The 18,083-nt window shown below is 36.4% G+C and overlaps 1 protein-coding gene across 1 annotated transcript in view; it reads right to left on the bottom strand.

Moving 5' to 3' along the window:
- Positions 1-17,839, bottom strand: part of LOC108098848 (protein argonaute-3) — a 209,061-nt gene extending 191,222 nt beyond the window's left edge. The window contains 2 exon segments of the mRNA XM_043208480.1: positions 10,063-10,438; positions 17,752-17,839. Of these exon segments, the coding sequence (XP_043064415.1) occupies positions 10,063-10,435 (373 nt within the window). The 5' untranslated portion in view covers positions 10,436-10,438; positions 17,752-17,839.
- Between the last annotated feature and the right edge of the window lie 244 nt (positions 17,840-18,083).

Genomic DNA, 18,083 nt, shown 5'->3' with positions numbered 1-18,083 from the left:
ACTTTTGCATTTTCAGGCACACATACGGTCTATCTGCGGGATTTCAGGTGTGGAGCAAGGATCGTCAGCAAGCTTACGACGCTTAAGCGACCAGATGAATTCGCATCTGCGTGCGCTGAACACCATGGCAACGACACAGGAGATCATGGACGGTCTTCTGATCTATCTGGTAGCTTCGAAGTTGGATCGCCACACTCGAGAGAAATGGGAAGAGGGTCTGCAGGCAAACAAGCTGCTGAAGTGGAAGGATATGGCTACATTCCTGGAAAAGAGGTGCCGCATGTTGGAGAATCTTGAAAATGCTATGCTAATCCAGACACCTAGCAAACAGGTGGGAAAACCAAACACTAACAAAAATATTCACAACGCACTCGTAGCATCATCATTAACCTCCTCTTCATGTAGCTTGTGTGAAAGTAGAGATCATTTCATTTCTAAATGCGCTCAGTTTTTGAACCTCAGTCCCACCTTGCGGTATAAGGAGGCTAAAAGGCTGCACTTGTGCCTAAATTGTCTGCGCAAAGGCCATGGTATGCAACAGTGCAAGTCTGGTTCTTGCAAACGCTGCCATTCGAAGCACAATTCGTTGCTTCACATCGATTCCAACGCCATCGCCGCACCCTCTCCTCCAACTACCACTACTAACAGTCAAAATGTCGTTTCGCTCTTATCGTCATCATTCTCTGAAGCTCCACCTGTTGTCTCGTCGGATAGTAAGACCGATTATGTGCTGCTTGCCACTGCCATCGTATTCATCAGAAATCGATCTGGTGCATTTGTTCCCTGCAGAGCCTTGTTAGATTCTTGCGCTCAAATCAACATCGTCACTTCTCGTTTCGTTAAGCAGTTGCAACTCACTACTCGTCAAACAAACACATCTATCTCTGGAGTTGGTGAATCATCACTTTCATCAAACGCAACCGTCGATCTCGAAGCGCACTCTAGGGATAAAAAATATCGTACAGCACTGACTGCAGTAATTAGTGGCAAGATTACGGATTATCAGCCTCATTTCGATTTAAACGCCCTAGGGTGGAACATACCACCAAATCTTGTTCTTGCTGATCCGTGGTTCTACAATAGTCAGCGTATCGATTTGTTGATAGGAGCTGGCATTTTTTACGAATTGCTTTGCGTCGGGCAAATGCGATTAGCCGAAAATTTGCCCATTTTGCAAAAAACGCGTCTTGGCTGGATCGCATCTGGAGGGATTTCGTTCTCAAACTTGAAGCATTCAGCACTTGCGGTGACCACTGAGCCCGTCATCCAATCGGAAACCGATTCCTTGCCAGGCATTGTCAAGCGGTTTTGGGAAATCGACAGCTACTGTGGATCTCCAATTGTCGCAACTGATGAAGATGTATTGTGCGAGCAGCTATTCCAGAACACCTTTTCTCGACTCAGTTCAGGGCAATACTCGGTTCGTTTGCCTGCCAAAGCCAGTTTCGACATGCTCGGTGATTCATACGGTCGTGCCTTACGTCGATTTAAGACGCTGGAGGGCAAATTGCTCAAGGATGTGGAATTGAAGTCGCAATACGCTGCATTCATCAAGGAGTATGTCGACCTACAGCATATGTCACTTGCTTCGGACCAATCAGTAGCCTCGCAATATTACTTGCCTCATCATTGCGTGCAGAAGCCAGATAGTACAACCACAAAGTTACGGGTCGTATTCGATGGCTCAGCTAAAACGACCTCAGGGTACTCTCTAAATGATTTGTTGTTTTCAGGTCCCTCAATACAGCCCAAAATCTTCAGCACACTGCTTCGTTTTCGCTTTTTCAAAGTTGCATTATGCGGGGACATCTGCAAAATGTATCGATGTGTCCGTGTCACTAGCCCTGATAACTATTTGCAGTCTTATCTTATGGCGTGACGACCCAAATCAGCAGGTCAAGGCTTATACGCTCGATACGGTTACCTACGGCACTAAGCCGGCTGCATTTCTGGCAATTCGTGCTATGCAGCAGCTATCATATGATGAGGAAGCTGAGTTCCCGTTGGCAGCCAAAATAGTTCGCCGAGACTTTTATGTGGACGATCTCATTTCTGGAGGTGACTCGATCGAGGAGGCAGCTCAAATTCGTGAGCAGGTGAAGGAATTGCTATCCAAGGGTCATTTTCCAATTCGAAAATGGTGTTCAAATAAGGCAGCAGCTTTAGAAGGCGAGTTAGAAATTGATCGCGAGAAAACGCTCAGGTTTCATGATGGAACTGATGTCCTCAAAGCACTCGGCTTATATTGGGATGCAAAATCGGATCACTTGCTTTTCTCGTTGTCTGGAACCATGACAGAAAACGGTTCAACGAAAAGATCGATTTTATCGGCCGTTGCCAAGTTCTACGACCCTCTCGGATTGATAGCACCGATTGTTACCAAGTTAAAAATATTTCTGCAAATTCTTTGGAAAGACAAACTGGATTGGGACGAGTCGCTTCCGCAATCGTTGCACTCCTCATGGGTGGAGCACATGAAGCAGATTTCAGCGGTCAAGCACTTAAAATTTCCTCGTTTCGTTATGCAGCCCAACTCGTCGTTGGAGATACACGCCTTTTGTGACGCAAGCTTAGCAGCGTATGGCGCCTGCGTTTACGTCAGATCTGAAGTTCATGGCTGTGTCTCAACCCATTTACTCTGTTCCAAATCTAGAGTTTCGCCCCTAAAAACCCTGACCATACCAAAATTGGAATTATGCGCAGCGCTATTGTTATCAGAGCTCATCTCAAACATTGCACTAACCCTTTCATCGGATTGTAATTTTTATTGTTGGTCTGATTCAACCATAACGCTTTCTTGGATTCGTAAACCTCCATCAGATTTTAATATCTTTGTATCCAACAGAATTGCGCAGATTCAGGATCGCACCAAGACCATGACATGGCGTCATGTACCCACACACTGGAACCCTGACGATATATTATCGCGTGGATGTTCACCTCTCGAGCTCTTGGAGTCGAACCTATGGCGAGAGGGACCTCCATTTTTACGTTCGGATTCATCGTGCTGGCCAAATATAGCGCCTATTGTGGACGACTTGCCTGAACGTCGTCGCATGGTTTTAGTCGTAACCGAGAAACAGGATATCTCCTTCGATTGCAAATTTCAAAACTCATTTGGAAAGCTGCAGCGAGTTTTTGGATATATATACCGGTTCTGGCTTCTCAAGTTTCAAAATCAAACGCGTCGCAAAGGACCACTCACAGTCGATGACGTCAAAGGTGGCACACATCTACTCATCAAAGGGATCCAGCGTGCTTCCTTCGCAGAGGACTACAAAGCATTGCGAAAGAACAAGCAGGTTGCATCAAATAGCAAGCTCTCGTCGTTGCATCCTATTCTAGATGACTCAGGATTAATTCGTGTTGGTGGTCGCTTGCAAAACTCGCTTCTGGACTACGATGCGAGACATCCCATTTTGCTGCCAAAGGATCATCCTGTCACTCAAGCAATCGTCGCTCACTTTCATCACAAGTTTTTGCACGCAGGACCGCAAAGTTTACTAGCTGCCTTGCGCCAGAGGTTTTGGCCAATTGGAGGCAGAAAAACAGTCGCAGCTATCGTAAACAAATGTATCAGGTGTTTCAGACTGAAGCCGAGAATGATGGAGCACATCATGGCACCCTTGCCGGCCAGCCGAGTGCAACCAAGTCGTCCTTTTACAACGACTGGAATCGACTTTTGTGGCCCATTCTTCTCGAAATCGGAAGTCAGGAATCGACCGCCTGCGAAGTGTTACGTGGCAGTTTTTATTTGCTTCGCAACTAAGGCCTCTCACTTGGAGTTAGTAGAGGATTTATCTACCGCATCGTTCCTCGCCGCTCTCAAGCGTTTCACCAGCATCAGAGGCAAGCCCAACACCATCTGGTCGGACAACGCAACAAACTTCGTTGGTGCGAAAAACGAGTTGCAGGAGCTCAGGGAAATCTTCCTTGCTGATCCTCCAAATATCGAGCTTCGCAATGACCTGTTGTCTAATGGCATTAACTGGCAGTTCATACCCCCCCGCTCGCCTCATTTTGGTGGCTTGTGGGAGGCCGCCGTAAAAGCAGCCAAATACCACTTTCATAGAGTGGTTGGAAAATCGGTTTTAACTTTTCATGAACTTCGTACTCTCGTTTGCGAAGTATCTGCCATGCTTAATTCTCGACCACTCTGCCCCATTTCAGAAAATCCTAGCGACTTGGAGGTTCTCACGCCTGAACATTTTCTTATTGGCACTGCTTTCAACGCCATAGACGAACCCGACATCACCCATCTCAGCATCAATCGGCTAAGTCGCTGGCAGCGAGTTTGCCAGATGCAGCAGGCGATTTGGCAAAAGTGGAGCACTGCCTACCTATCGCTACTCCAGGAACGTGGGAAATGGCGATCAGAAAAGGCAAATTTGTCGCCCGGCAGTATAGTCATCATTAAGGACGACAATCTTCCATCACTCCAATGGCGCATGGGCAGAGTTGAGAGCATCGTACTTGGACCAGATGGCGTGGCCCGTGTTGCAGTTATTCGAACAGCTGCAGGCATCATCCGAAGAGCTGTTGGCAAGTTGGCCGTTCTGCCCTTTGAGACCACCTCGTCTGTCAGCGTGACTCTTCCAGCGGGGGAGCATGTTCGGAGCAGAACCCCTAACTTATAAATTCTACCCTTTATTCAAATGTCCAACTGCTAATGTAATGTAACATAACGTAACATAAACGTAAACGCAAAGTTGTTTACCAACACCCGCATAATGTAATCGCGCCTAACTTTGCTTATCTTGTTTTTATCTATCTTCTTTATCATCACTTCGTCTTCGCAACTCTTAACCGATTCACATTTCGTTCGTTCTCGCTACATCCTCGCAAGCAAATTGTCGGTCGCGATCTTGTAAAACGCAAACCACACAAACATTGTACACAAGAATAACCAAATAATACTCTGAAACCCAAAATATAAAAACACATCTCATCTAATCATAAAACATTGGCCTTTTTTTGAAGTGCATAAAGCGGTAGCAACAAATTAGTTGCATTCCTCTGAACAGCTTCCACAAATGTTATCGAATAATTACCAAATTTTCATCGATAGTACCTAAAACAATAAGCTTTAAAACGATACTAAAAAGTGTGACCCTGGTGCTTGATTAGTCGTAAATAAATTAGATTAAGGGGCACAACTAGTGTGAAGTTTTAAAAAAATCAAAAAAAAATTTTTTTCATATTTTGGTAGATTACACCTTTAAAAATAACATATTAAAATTTAAAATCGATATCTCAAATAGTTTTTGAGTTATAGCATTTCAAAGAGCAGCCGCTCTTATAACAGTGCAAACGATCATTTTATCTTTAAACGCGTTTTTCTTGAAACAGCATTTTCCAAATTTGCTGCAGTGATAACTCAAAAACTTGTGATCCGATCACTACCAAATTTTTTTTACATGTTCTTTATATAGTTCTACGTACCATGAACTATCGGTTTTTTGATCCGATCAAAAATCGAATTTTGGCAGGCCAAAAACGACCAAAATTTTGGTTAAAATTCGATTTTTTTTTTTAAACGCTGCCATTTTGTCATTTTTTGATATTTTTTTTATCGTAGTTCATGGTATGGAAAATATTATATAGTTTCACGAGAATTTTTCATTTTTTGATTTCGTCCACGGAGAGGGCCGGAATCACTGCAGCAGTTGAGGCACTTTTTTTTTAGCGCCGTTGGAGATCGACTATAACTTAAAAAATATGTAACTTTTTTCTTTAAAAATTTCACCATACATTCTTAAAACATGTATAAATATATTCTGAAAATTTGAAAAGAATTGATCAAGTAGTCTTTTTTATAAAAATTCCCTCCAAACCCTCCCTACATCCGCGAAATGTTCCTTGGTGGAGCAAATCTCTGCAAGATCTAAGGCAAGCAAAACAATCTCTTTGGCACGCCTACAAACAAACTCAGAGCACCGCTGCCCAAATTTCTTACAGGAAAGCTAATGCTCTTTTCAAATACAGTTCCAAAAAAGCAAAACGGGAATCCTTTGAAAGATTTACCTCCAATATATCCCCTCTATCATCTACTAAGAAAACATGGTCTGACCTAAATCGCTTAACCCTTTGAGGGGCAGTGGGAAGTATACTTCCCACCTGTTTCTTTGCCGTTTTTAATTAATCTCTTTCGCACTGCACTCGTTTTAGTAAAAATATATTATCATTTAGACTCTCAAATACTTATAAAAAGTTATGAAAAAAAAAATTTCGTGAAATTGTTATTAATTAATTAGTTATAAAAATTCAAACTTGAAAAAACTGTCGTGTTTTTGAATAAATTCAGCTGTGTGCAAACTACAGGTCCAAAAATTATGAACATTTTTTTCTGACGAGCATATACATTGAACAAAAACATATGTTTTTTTCAGAATTTTCGGCAGGCTAGTTTTCATGAAAAAATTTTTTGAATAAGTTGAAAATAGTGTTATTTGACGAATCTTTCCGTTTGATTTCATTATTTGTTACGCGGCGAAATTCGGATATCAATGGTTGTACATAGGTTTTCGGGGTTGCTGATAACGATTTTGATATCAGTAGATTAATATCCAAAATTTCACAATTCCGATATCAGAATCGTAATCAGCGACCCCGAAAACCTATATACAACCATTAATACTGAAATTTCGCCAAAGAGAAAAATGTGCCCCTCAAAGGGTTAATAGGTAGTTTCCCAAATAACCTCAGGACAATTAAGGCAGTGGTCTGCTTTAGCAGCCGAAAAAAGAGCGTTTTTTCAACCATTTTTTTGAAAGGGAAGAAAATGATTGCGGTAAACGAAATTTTGAGATGGTATAATATTATATTTAAACTTTAAAAAACAATTTTTATTATTGCAAATAATTGAAATTAGCGGAAGTTGTAACGATTTTTCTGGGGCGCCTGGAGTGTGCACTTGTTAATCGGTGCCGGTGATGGAGTTTGTGTGATGCATCTGAAACAGTGGAACCAAATTTTTTTTACTTTTTATAAGTTCCTTTTCTATGTAAACTAAATAAATTCCGAAGAAATGACGAAATTCCAAATTTTTTCTAAGTTTGAAAAAAAAATTCACTTTTTTGGAAAAAAAAGGTTAACTTTAAGTTGCAAAACAAGTAATTTAAATAGTACCTTTATCCATTTTTTTTAGTTCAAATAGAGGATAATTCAATACTGAAGCTAGATCACTTTGGTTTTTTTTGATCGGACATATATTTTTTTTACTATGGCCGGCACCGTTTTCTAAAACTTGTGAAAATAAAAACTCGACAAAACGGGCTGTAAAGTCTGCCCGAGCATACGAACCTGCTCGACGCTCGGCCACTAAAACTAATCTAGCTTCGAAAATATGTCGAATTTGGCGGAAAAAATTAAAGAAAAGGAGCCGGCACTAGCTAATCGCAGCTAATAGCTAATCGTCTTTCACCATGACAACGCTAGTCTCCACACATCTTTGGTCACTCGGCAAAAATTAAAGGGAGCTGAATTGGGAAGTGCTACCACATCCACCTTATGTTCTCCAGAATGGCATTCCACAAGGATCGCCCCTCTCTGTGGTATTGTTCATGATTGCCTTCCAGTCCTTAAATAACATAATATTAAGACATAAGCAAATTAAACTGTCAATTTATGCAGACGATGCCACAATTTTTAGCAAATGTAAAAATACTTATACACTAAATAATAAATTTATAGAAGTGCTTAATGAAATCCAAATCTGGGGTAACACCTCCGGTGCGACCCTTGCTGTAAATAAATGTAAGGTAAATAAGGTAAGGTTTTAAAAAATTTTTTTTTACATTTTTTTTTTTATTTTTTTCTGAATGATTAATATGTCGAATTAAAGTCAAACTAACGGAGTTACAGCGTTTTAAACAACCGTATTTGGACGTATTTTCACGTATAAAAATACTTTGAATCGATTTTGCCGAAGACGTTATTTTGAAAGTCGGTGAACATCAGAACTCAAAATCGAATGAACCGATCCTTTTCAAATTTTTAACACAAATTCTCAACATAAATACGCAGGTAATTAGGAAGAGTTTTTTTAATTTTTAATTTTTTTCTATTTTTAAAAAATAAATTAACAGGTATTTTTAAACCTAAAATCACACTTTTCACTTTCAAGTGCTCCCAAAAATAGACAAAAAATAAATTTTAAAAAAACTCTTCCTGATTACCTCGGGAAATTCATTATCTTTACAACGCATATCACGTTTTTTTTTTAAGATGATCCGTTAACGCCCTATGATGTTCACCGCAAAACAACTTTTTCTTTAGGCGCTTCGGAAGATTAACCGCCACAGGCGTATTTCTTTATATTTTTTAATAATTTTTATACCCTTGCAGAGCAAAAGGGTATTATAATTTCAGTCAGAAGTTTGCAACGCAGTGAAGGAGACACCTCAGACCCCATAAAGTATATATATTCTTGATCAGCATCACCAACTGAATCCAAATCCGTCTGTACGTCTGTCCGTCTGTCCGTCTGTCTGTCTGTCCGTCTGTCCTCCTGTCGGTTTCTATGTAAACTAGTCTCTCAGTTTTAAAGCTATCTGGCTGAAACTTTCCCAAAAGTTGTCTAGTTGTTGCACGCAGTATATAGGTCGGAACGAGCCGGATCGGCCGACTATATCGGATAGCTACCATACGAGAGAATGAAATTAAAAATTCTTACTCCGTTGTTTTTGATCAGATCGACTTGATTCCTTCCAAATGGCGTTTTCTAACCACTATTGAATTTCGGATTAAATTTTATCAAAATCGGATAACTCTATCATATAGCTGCCATAGGAGAGATCAGAAAATATATATATAAATAATGGAAAAAAATTATAACGTCGTTGTTTTTAATCCCGCGAGCATGATTTTTGGAACATCAGGCTTTTCTAATACTCTTAAATCGAGAAAAAAATTTCATAAAAATCGGAGTAATATATCATATAGCTGCCATAGGAAAGATCGAAAAATCTATATAGAAATAACGGAAATAAAATTATTACCTCCATGTTTTTCATCAGACAATCATGATTTTTGGAATATAGAGTTTTCTTATGAGTCTTGAGCTACAAATTAAATTTTATCAAAATCGGACGACTATATCATATAGCTGTCATATGAACAATATGGAAAATTAATAGAAAAATCGTCATAGATTAGATGCTGTTTAGCCTTTTTGTATTTTGTTAGACATATTTTATGTCTGCAAGGGTATATAAGCTTCGGCCTGCCGAAGCTAGCTTCCTTTCTTGTTTTTTCTAATACTCTTCAAAAGTTGAACAATTAAATGTGATTAAGCTCAAAAAAATAAACTTACTCATTTCGCAGCAAAAAAAAAATCAAACATGGCCCTTTTTTGGCCTTTAAAACCTTAGTTAGTATATTGTAAATGCGTTTTATGTATAATAGCTAATAAATAATAATAATAAAGATCGAAAAATCTATATAGAAATAACGGAAATAAAATTATTACCTCGTTGTTTTTCATCAGACAATCATGATTTTTTGAGTATAGAGTTTTCTAATGAGTCTTGAGTTACAAATAAAATTTCATCAAAATCGGACGACTGTATCATATAGCTGTCATATGAACAATATGGAAAAAATCATCATAGATTTGATGCTGTTTAGCCTTTTTGTATTTTGTTAGACATATTTAATGACTGCAAGGGTATATAAGCTTCGGCTTGCCGAAGCTAGCTTCCTATCTTGTTTTTAATAAATCTGTAAAGTTGTAAAAAAAAAAAACGCAGTTTCAAATGCATAGACCTGGTATTACATAAATTAAATTGCAAGCATTTCAAATCGTAAATAGTTTTAAGAGGTAAAGTCTGTCATCTAGGATCGGCTGAAGTTTTATTTAAAATAACACAGTTCCTCAAAAATATACCCCATCTCAGTTGCAAAATCTTTGTTTACACTGTCTTAATTTATTTAAGGTTAAATTAATGCCAAACAACAATGGACAAGCTACATGATATCGCCGATTTATTGGTGAAATTTTTAAAGTTAAGTCGATATCATCTCGCATAAAAATAATAAAGGAACTGACATGTTATATATTACCTTTTGCTCCGTGAACGACATTGAAATTAAATATATCATTTCTAGGACTAGTCGGTTCATGTTCCGGGTGGGATTTGTTTTCTGTTGAATTTGAATGACATTTAAAAGGTATAATTTCTTTTGATACTGTGTCGTCGTTTTTCAACGTATTTATAAGTTGCGCACGTCCTCGACCAACCGATATGTTTATACTTTGAAGGGTGCTTAGGAGATTAGATTCATTATTCTTTTTTAATTGAAGAGATTCCCCACTTGTATTTGAGTGGTTCACATCCAAACCGCTGTCGATTGCGCGATCATCACTCGAAGATGATATATCCGAAGCAAGAATCTTACATTTAAATAAGCTTAGTAGATTTCCTCTGCCTGCCATTCTCTGAAAACACAATAAAAGTATTAAAAGTAAGTATTTAATTTTAATTTTTTAGATAAATTTAGGTAAGTTTATTATTTTTTTTTTTATTAATTTTTAAATTTTGCTAATGATTACACTGCATCGGACATATATGTAATTGGGGAAAATAATTTAAAGTCACATTATTTACAAATGCATAGATTAGCAAAAACCAAGAAAGGAAGCTAGCTTCGGCGACCCAAAGCTTATTACCCTTGAAGTCATCAAATGTGTTGGGCACAATACGTAAAGGCTTAACCATTTATATTTTCGATGATTGTTCATATGACAGCTACATTTATGATATAGTCCTCCGATTTTTATGAAATTTAATTCGAAAGTCAAGAATCGTTAGAGAACTCTATATTCTAAAGAATGATGAAAAACAATATATTCTTGATCAGCATTAAGATCTAAATCGAAATATTAGGTTGTTTGGTAATGACTAGAGCTCGGATAGTCATGCAAATGCATGTTCCATGCATATTGTGCATATTTTATTCCTTAGAGCATATTTTGATCGAAAGTGCATGTTTGAGCATATTTTAATATTTCATTCATCAAAACTGATAATAATTTAGCTGTGACATATGAAAATCATTCTGAAATTGAAAGTAAATTGACTTTCACGTTGTTTATTTTCATCAAATGATCAACACTAGGTACATTGATAACTTATTAATGGATTCTCAATGACTAATCATAATAAACGCTTTATTATATTCTTAAATTACACTGTGCGACAAAAAAATGTTTGAGTTGATTTTTTCTTATTTTTCACTTCTACTAGTCAAAATAAGAATACAAATTTTTGAATTTGTTAATATCAATAGCCAATCAGCTTCTAGGCACACTCAAAGGTCCAAAAAACGCGTGTTTTTGCATATTTCACAGCCTTATAATACCATATTGGGAAAATATTTTTTCACCGTTATAAGCGTTAATGCAAGTTCAATATCTATTAATTAAAATGTATTAAGCAAATATACCGTTAGGCTTTTATAACAATGCTTTAAAATTTTTTTCTCCCAGCTCTATACTCTGGGCGACTTTGTATGGAACTTGTTACGCGAGGATACCTCTGAAAAAGCCAAAAAAATCAGAAAAAAATTTCACTTTTAAAAAAAATAATAGTTTATTGGAAGTAAAAAAAAAAAATAATATTTTGTGTTAAATATTTTCATAATAATAATTTCATAAAATTTATCATAAAAAAAGAAATCCTATCACTTAGAAGGTGGCATAAATATTTTTGTGCATAACTTATGCCCCTTAACCGAAAACAATCAAAAAAGTAACTCAAGCAAACATTTCGTTAAATTTTGTCGCACAGTGTTATCATTTCTCTCGTGGCATTCAAAGTTATCGGTTGTTTCAAATCAACTTCAAATCAAATTGCGTATGAAAGTCGAATTTCCCAAAGTATTTCGGTCTGATAGGTTAGTTTTATTTTGTACGTATTGTGAATGTGCAGTTCAAGGAAAAAAATATTCCAAGTAAATCAGCATATTGCATCATTAAAATACAAATCTGAAAAAGAAAGAAGGAAGGAAAATGCCGATCAGGGAAGCCAATCGTTAGTATCGGATCTTGAACCAAAACCAAACCAAATTTGTCGAAGTTCAATGTAAATCTGTGCAAAACATTAGCTTTTATACATAAAGAACCGCCTTTTCTAACATATTATGACTATTTGTTGCATGATTCTTTCATATTTTATTGTATTTTTGAATGCATATTCTTGAGCATATTTTGCTATTTTTCGTGCATATTTGCATGCATATTTTGGCCTTTTTTCGTGCATAACTATCCGAGCTCTTGTAATGACATACCGGTTTTTACATTCAAATTTCCCGCTTCGCTTGTGAAGTCAAATATAATCTGGCAATGCTGTATATCGTTTGAAAGGTTTTGGTATAACCTTCAAAATGACATAAACATAGTTTGATTACATGAGCTTCCACGTTAAAAAATTACAATCGATTGAAATGGAGTTCACAAACGCAGAAATTCGAGCAATTTTGAAATTTTCAACTCAGCACGAAAACCGTCCATAGGCATTTAAAGTCGAAAAATTTAACAAAAAAGCTCGATGTTTGGGTGCCTCATGAGTTATACCAAAAAAACCTTTTCTACCGTGTATTAATCTGCGAATCTTTGTTGCACCGTATTAAACTCGACTCATTTCTGGATCGGTTAGTCACTGGTGATGAAAAATGGATCACATATGACAACATAAAGCGTAAAAGATCCTGGTCGAATCACGGTGAGTCGTCTCAAACGGTGGCACAGCCAGGACTGACGGCTCAGAAGGTGTTGCTGAGTGTATGGTGGGATATCAGAGGAATTATCCATTATGGCCAAACCATCAATTCTGACCTCTACTGTACTGGACCGATTGAAGATTGCACTTGAACAGAAGCGGTCAGCAATGGTGAATCGTAAGGACGTTGTATTCCATCATGACAACGCCAGGCTCCATACAAATTTGGTGACGCGTCACAAACTACGGGAGCTTGGTTGGGAAGTGTTAATGCATCCACCTTATAGTTCGGACATTGCCCCAAGCGATTACCATCTGTTTTTGCCCATGCAAAATTTTTTCGATGGACAAAAATTGAGTTCAAGGAAGGATTGTGAAAATTGAATCGCCGAGTTTTTTGCCAGTAGGGACTCCTTTAGGAGAGGCATATACAAGTTACCGGACAATGCTAACTATGTTAAAATCGTCGTCAAAAATCAATAAAGAAACCGGTATGTCATTACCAAATAACCTTATAATTGACTTCACAAACGAAGCGCGAAATTTGAATGTAAAAACCGGTATGTCATTACCACAACCTAATATTTTATCATATCGACCTGATTTCTTCCAGATGGCGTTTTCTAACTACTATTGAATTTCCACATTCACCTTAGAGCAGGCTCATTGTTACCTGTAGGTATATGATATAAATGAGTATATTATTCCAAATAAAACAAGATTAGTTAATAATCAGATGAGAGCGTATAATGGTGTTTTGCGAAGTGTTTTTTTAATGAAGGAAAATTTTTTGGGACCGACAAGACCTTTATTAGTTACTACTAGCAAAAGTAAGGTCTCAAGGAAAGCTAGCCTTAGCAGTAGCGTAGTCAAGTATCGCTGCAACTTTATTAGCAGGTGGACGCACAGCTCATTCCACTTTTAAACTGCCCCTAACTGTTTCTTTAGAAAAGGATAGCGTGTGCTCTATACGTAAAAATGGTCCTTTGGGATCAATTTTACTAGAATTCACTTCAATTATCTAGGACGAATTTACCATGATCCATACAGCTCACGTAGAAGCTCTAGACAGAACTCGTAGAGATCTTAGAAGCTGTGATAAAATCATGGGTGGGATTACTGTTATGTTTGCTGGGGACTTCCGACATACTTTACCCGTAATAGTAAGGGGCACTAGGTCAGTCATTGTAAAGTCTTGCCTTAAAAGTTCTCCATTATGCAAGATTGTAAATATTTTTAAATTAGCAACAATAAGAGAGCCCACTTTGGGGGGAGGTAGTATATTTTTCACTTCAAAATTACTTTTAGTAGGAGACGGGAAAATACGTAGTTTTCAAAATAAAATGGAAATATATCACGTTTTGGGAATAAGAGTAGGTAACATTGAAGATTTAATATCAAAAGTTTACCTTGACATCAGTGGAATAGAAAATAAAGATGGATGTGTCAAAGGACAATATTGGCGGCGAGAAACATTAGCGTGCACGAAATTAATGACATCATTTTAAATAAACTTCCAAGAGGTGTAGTCACACACACATCTATTGATAATGCAGTAGAACAAGATGTGCTCCATTACCCACAGGAGTTTCCAAATTCTTGGAACCCAAGTGCCCTTCCTTCACATTCCCATAAGTCTGTAAGTCTTCAAGTCAAATGTCTTCGCAATAACGTGATCGTTGAAATAGTTTTGACTGGTCCAGCAGTTGGTCAAGCAGTGCTTATACCTCGCATCCCGATGATCCCAAATGATTTATGGGGATAGATTTTCGCCAAGAGTCTTGGTCCAAGACTGTTTTCACATGGCCAAACATATGGCCCATACCATGCCACTACTGCAGCCATGCTTAACTGTAGTATTTAGATTCTTGCTTTGGAGCTCTGTATTTTACCTATGCTAAACATATGTAAATAGCTCCATCAGACCCGGAAATATTATATTTGGGCTCGTCTGCAAAATTAGGGTGTTTCAAAAAGCTAAATCCTTGCACGACCACTTCGTTGGCAACTTTTTGGCGAAGAGTCTAAATACTACAGTAAGCTTGGTATGGGCCTGTATGTCGGCAGCTGGCGTCGGAAGTCCTCGATGGACAAGGTTCAATATTTTGAAATTTTGAAAGCCAATTTTCTCGAAAATGCTGTAGAACTTGGATATCGGGAGAATTTTCGATTCTACCAAGGCAATGCCCCAAACCACAAATCGGATACTGTACAGTCCTGGCTGATTTGGAAAGGCACCATACATAAACGTAATGAAAAATTTCTGGGTAATTCTGGACCCAAAAAATCCCTATTAGGGAGAAAAAAGCTGGTGGAATCGATGTAAAAACGGATTAAAATGGTCATTGACAACAACGGTGGCCAAAACAAGTATTAATTTTTCTTATTTTCTTCATTTAAATCAGTTAAAAAATGTATTTTCTCAGCTGGTTCAACCAGCTGCTCTAGTATTTTTTTTTAACTCTTATTAAGTATGTATTAAAAAAATGCTACAAAAAAGGAAACAAGAATTTTATGTCAAAGGTTCACACCACAAACCTTCTTTTTATTAATTTATTAGCTCTCATGGTTTGCTAGATATATAAAAAAGTTTTTTTTGAGGTGCTGGTTGAAATACGAGCCACCAAAACCAAACTTTTAATTTATCAAAACAAGCATGTGCCAGGGTCAAGGCGTAAGATGATATATCATGGTTTCTATGATTAATTCATTACCATTACGTAATTTTTATCAGTATTTAACACGTTTTTATCAATTATGATTTTTTGCTTAAAAATATTGATATTCAATAAATCAATTTTAAATAAACGTTAAGTCAATTAATTTATTTCGTCCATTTTTATTAAATTTTTAGTTCAAAGAAAATATGAGCATTGTATTTTAATATTCGTGAGCGGTATTCTTGATGGTTTAGTCAGTCTGCTGGCTTTGATGAGTACACCAGGGTTGCCAACTCGGATATTAAAAAAGGCGTAGGTCAGATAAAGAAAGTTATGTAGAAATGTGAAATTGCCATATAAAAAATATGTAGATCTACGTACTTTTTTTCTGAGTGAAATTAAGAGAGAAGGGTAGGTAAAAGTAAATAAAATGACAATTTATATTACCCTAAAAGTAGTAGACAGCAAACAAACAACAAATTTAAAAATAAAAAAATCTATGAATTATAGATCTACCAGAATCTCATGGCAAATAAGCCAAACTTTACATGCAAATATAAAATCATCTATTTATTTATTACCAGTAAATGATCTGTTTATATAGATATTTATATATTTGCACATAGAGTTGAAATAAAAAAGGCTAAATAATGAATGGATTTTAATATATTTGTGTATAAAGTTTGGCTTATTTGCCACGAGATTCTGGTAAACCTATACCACCTGTAGTTAATTTAAGGGGGGGTAAGGTTTTAAAAATTTTTTTACATTTTTTTTTTATTTTTTTTCTGAATGACCAATATGTCAAGAACATTGTGTACAAATTTTGAGTCAATTAAAGTCAAACTAACGGAGCTACAGCGTTTTAAACAACCGTATTTGGACGTATTTTCACGTAAAAAAAATACTTTGAATCGATTTTGCCGAAGACGCTATTTTGAAAGTCGGTGAACATCAGAACTCAAAATCTACTGAACCGATCCTTTTCCAATTTTTAACACAAATTCTCTACATAAATACGCAGGTAATCAGGAAGAGTTTTTTTAATTTTTAATTTTTTTCTATTGTTAAAAAATAAATTAACAGCGATTTTTAAAGCTAAAATAGCACTTTTCACTTTCAAGTGCTCCCAAAAATAGACAAAAAATAAATTTAAAAAAAACTCTTCCTAATTACCTCGGGAAATTCATTATCTTTACAACGCATATCCCGTTTTTTTTTTTAAGATGATCCGTTAACGCCCTATGATGTTCACCGCAAAACAACTTTTTCTTTAGGCGCTTCGGAAGATTAACCGCCACAGGCTTATTTCTTAATATTTTTTAATAATTTTTTTTTTTCGAATACTCTTCAAAAGTTAAACAATAACATGTAATTAAGCTCAATAAAATAAACTTACTCATTTCGCCGCAAAAAAAAAAATCAAACATGGCCCTTTTTTTGGCTTTTAAAACCTTACCTACGTAAAAAGACGTAGAGTTGGCAACCCTGGAGTACACGAATATCTTTGTCATATTTTGCCATGGTTCATAAACGTGTGTTAAAAAAGCTTAACATACAATTCCCGGTAAAGTTGTGCTTTAGCGGCTTTTGCTAAAAATGGTCTAGGAATTTTATTTTTTTTTAAAGGGGCCTAAACATTAATAAAAAAGTGGCGGAAAGCTTGATTTCTAATTATTTATTTGTAAAAATAGCAAAAAAGCAACTGGCCATAGCTTTCCTGGGTATTCACTCAGTACTATAAAATCACTCTGAGTCATTTCGCAACCTTTACAGCGTTCAGTACTAATATTGGCAGTGTCTGACATGGTGAAATTGTTTAATTTCTTTTGTTTTTAAATTTTCACTCAATTGCAGCACTCTTCATTCACAATACATTTTTCGCGGTAAAGTTTTTCGCTTGAAAAACATGGCAATGTTCTAAAACGGGTTGTCTCGCGGCAGTGATAATTGCTGTTTTAACTAATTTTTTAAATTTTTAAGTTTTAAATAATTAAAATTTACGCTTTCCGCCATTTTTTTTATTAATGTTTAGGCCCCAAGGTATCCCTTAAAAAAAAAAAAACATTCCTAGCCCGTTTTTAGCAAAAGCCGCTAAAGCACAACTTTACCCAATTCCCTACGTACAAATTTATATACGTATGTACGTACATACTTATATAGTCATGTCAGTAATAATTAAGGAACTTTAAACACATGTAAATAACTTTACTTAATTCTACCAACAAAAAAACACATTCTTAGCAATGACCATAGAATGCAACTTTACCAATTGGATAAGCAGTTTATAAATATTTTACACGTCACTATCAACACGAATAAAAAATAAGCAATGTTTATATATATATATTAGTTTAAACGCAACAATATACCTTTAATTTTAAACTAAACTTTCAAAGAACTTTTAATATTCAAACTTGCACGCTTTCTCAAATGTTTCCCTAAACTAGAGCTGGGTCGACCATTCAAATTATTTTCGATATATCGAGTATTTGGGTTTCCGAACCAATATCGATATTCAGAGTTGATGGTAAACGATAGTTGCAAGTGAAAAAAGGGTAATTGTTTCGATATATCGCTATTTTTGATATTTTTTGTGTTAAATGACCACATTAAAAAGACAATAAGTTTCGGTAATTGTTTACAAGTGCGGTCCGGACTTCGAAATCCGTTGGCGGAAAGTGAAAATTTTGCACCTTTTTTT

The sequence above is a fragment of the Drosophila ficusphila genome, unplaced genomic scaffold, assembly GCF_018152265.1.
Source record: "Drosophila ficusphila isolate 14025-0441.05 unplaced genomic scaffold, ASM1815226v1 contig_470, whole genome shotgun sequence".
Lineage (NCBI taxonomy): Eukaryota > Metazoa > Arthropoda > Insecta > Diptera > Drosophilidae > Drosophila > Drosophila ficusphila.
This window is presented reverse-complemented; position numbering and strand designations above follow the sequence as displayed.